The sequence below is a fragment of the Echinops telfairi genome, unplaced genomic scaffold (assembly GCF_000313985.2).
Source record: "Echinops telfairi isolate 266 unplaced genomic scaffold, ASM31398v2 ScPeMD7_1;HRSCAF=3_0, whole genome shotgun sequence".
NCBI classification, from domain to species: domain Eukaryota; kingdom Metazoa; phylum Chordata; class Mammalia; order Afrosoricida; family Tenrecidae; genus Echinops; species Echinops telfairi.
The window spans coordinates 92,057,213-92,060,136 of NW_022103896.1; the positions used below are offsets into that span (position 1 = coordinate 92,057,213).

General features: G+C 38.3%; 1 protein-coding gene across 2 annotated transcripts in view; it reads right to left on the minus strand.

The window, feature by feature from the left end:
• The window catches only part of FAM120A (family with sequence similarity 120A), a 159,615-nt gene that overhangs the window by 10,995 nt on the left and 145,696 nt on the right, over positions 1–2,924 (minus strand). Inside the window, exons 14-15 of one of the 2 annotated variants that reach the window (XM_045284905.1) lie at positions 2,051–2,234; positions 1,227–1,364 (exon numbers count right to left, since the gene is read on the minus strand). In XM_045284905.1, coding sequence (XP_045140840.1) covers positions 1,227–1,364; positions 2,051–2,234 — 322 coding nt within the window. The remainder of the gene's footprint in view (positions 1–1,226; positions 1,365–2,050; positions 2,235–2,924) is intronic. The other variant, XM_045285150.1, reaches the window with a different exon arrangement.

Consider the following 2,924-nt stretch of genomic DNA (forward strand, 5'->3'; position numbering starts at 1 on the left):
AAGTTTTCAATGGTCACATATGGCTGTTGGCTACTATATTAAATAGCACAGATTTGAAATTCAGAAACAATTTTATGAAAGTCAGAAAGTTCATTTCTCTAGTCATTTTCAGTCTAAGAAAGAATGTCTTTTCAAACTATCCATACTAAAATGACCTCCCCTCCACTGGTCTTTTATTCCAACTACAAGCAAGTGTTAGTTTCAAGGCAATGATTGAAACCATATGAAGCAAATAATACACATGGCTATAAGTTGCTCTACGCCTAATCAGAAAGGCCCCCAGTAGTACGCTAGCTAGGACACACAGGCAAGAAATGGACATGCACTTGCAAAGGCACAGAGAAATAACCTCGAGCACCTACAGAGAGATGACTATCACTAAATACTTTAGAACTTTATTTCTAAAGAGATGACTCCAGTTCTCTCATTAAGTTACTATGCCACGTAGTTTAAAAACACTTTGGGCCAAAAAACTTGGGCTTGCCTATCTTAAAAGTTATTTTAAATTTTATTTAAATAATCCAAGTCCTCTGGGCCTTGATGATTCATTTTTGATTTGCATTTAAAAATGTATGATAAAGCTAGATGTTAAAGACTTCAATTGAAGGAGAGCCAAAGACATTATTTTAAAAGTTAAGTGGCAAGAGTTTTGTTTCCCTTTTTGAATATATTGCAAATAAGAGAATCAATGACAATTTAAAATAAAATCATTTATATTTCTAAAATTTGATCTTTCCTTTTAAGATATTTCTATGGAACATATGTCTAAAATAAATTTTTTATGCCAACAACTTTTCTATGGCATTAAAATCTTCTACATAATCATAATAATCTTTACCCAAAAATGGCTATTAAGGAATATAGTAGGAAAGAAACGTTACTGACTATTATTCAGCAACTCATTCTATTAACATGAGCCAATGGTTGAGTTACCTAAGTCCACAGAAAGGCTCTTTTCTATGTGGACACTCATTGGTCTACACTGAAAGGCAGAGATTGGACACAGCAAAGCTGCTGCAGAGACCTGAGGGCAGACAGAGTTAGGAGAATAAGCAGTCAATGAATGCCACAGCAGGGACCTAGAAGAAAGAATATTTTACTGGAGAACACCGTTTGTAAAGACAGTTACAGAAGAAAAGAAATGGGAAGTCAGTCGGGGGCCATCTTATGGAGTGAAAGAAGCTGTTGGCAGCAGAAGCTCTAGGAAAAGTTTAGGGTATAATTACCGCCCTGTAACTTGCTAGTCCTGCTGCTCTCATTGCCCGAGAAGGCTCCGGAATGTCCCGTTGCTGCCGCCACCCGGAAGGCACGGTAAGCGCCTGTTGCTACAGTTTCCCCGTAAGGGCCTCCAAAGCCACAGACTCCTGTTAAACCCAGGGGAGAAAGACAGGGGAGAAGCCATGAGGGGGCTGGGTACAGGGGATTCATTTCTCCTGAGGAGGCAGTCACTGTCAGTTTTACATATGTGACCTCTTTCCTTCCAGCTGTTACTTCTACATAATAATGCCAAAAAGAGTGGAGTTGCTAGCCTTCTCGTTCCCATGCTGCACACACCTGCATCAATAGTTTCAACGAGACCAATCCTGAAGGGCCGCGCCCCCATCCAGGGAATGGTCTTTTCTGCATGAGGCCAATGGAATAGGGGCTAACACTGCATGTTCAGTGACGGGCCCAGGAAGATGACTAATAAAAGAGGGTTTCTTTGGCGTTGATGGCTGTATTTTTCCTGTGTGTGTTGATATATATATATATATATGTTACACACACATATATAATTCAAGCGGAGATATTTTCAGCTATATTGACAAATTTTCAAATCTAGCCTCTGCAACAGCTTTTATAGACCCATCTCTCTCCCTCTCCCACATTCTCTTCAAAGAATTCATCGGATCCTTTCTAGTTTGAAAATTTTGCTGTTAGAAACTTTTTATAATCAAGAATGATCATTATAAAATCTCATGATTTAACTCAAGTAAAAAGTACTACATGCTATTTTTAAGCATTCCTTTTCCCCACATGGATATATCACTATAATTACTGACACACATACCTGCAAATCCTCTGCCCCTGCCCTGAGATGGCGGGACAGGCCCAAAGTGCCGAGGATACATGGAAGCTGGGTAGAAAGGCAGAGCAGGAGGTGGTGGGAAAGGAAGTGGGTGGTTCTGACGGGAGAAGTTTAACCCCTCTAAAATGCTCTGACGCATTTTTTCAACCTTGGCAGCTTGCTCAGCCTACAAATCAAGGAACCATTATGTGAAAAACATGATTCAGAATGTTTTAATGTAATAGAAATGAACGCTAAGAAAATAAAATTTATCAACCCCTGAACTCCCGAAACACACTTGGAAGTACAACAAAATTGGTGCCTATTCATAAAACCCATGATACTTAAAATAGATTACAACTGCAACATGTATTCAGGGCTACTTGGAGAGAAACAGGTGTTCTTACTGGGTGTACATGATGTATTTGATATTACCAAGATATAAATCTGTAAGCTCAGATTTTTATATTTAAGAAAATTACTTTTAAGTTTACTAGCCCTAGCCATGTAGTCTGTTATTTATTTTTATATGGATAAATTAGAATCTCCTTAAGCAGGGCCCTAAACATTGATTAAGTTCACTAACTTCTATTAATTACTGGTAGCCACCATATTCTATAGTCCTAACTTACCAAAACAACAAACAAATACACAAACAAAAAAATCCCCCCAAATCAACAAATAACAGAAAGTAAAATATCTAAAAAAAAACAGAGCAAAGCCTCAAGCATCTTATTCTCGGACCTGATTCATAAACTCTCATTCTCTTAAAGTTGGCTGTGGTAGTGACTGCCAAGGTGGCATCTGTGCCAGTGCTGACGGACATAAAAGCATGGCATGCCTTGTTTTCTATCATTAAAAATGTGAAAAGAAAAAT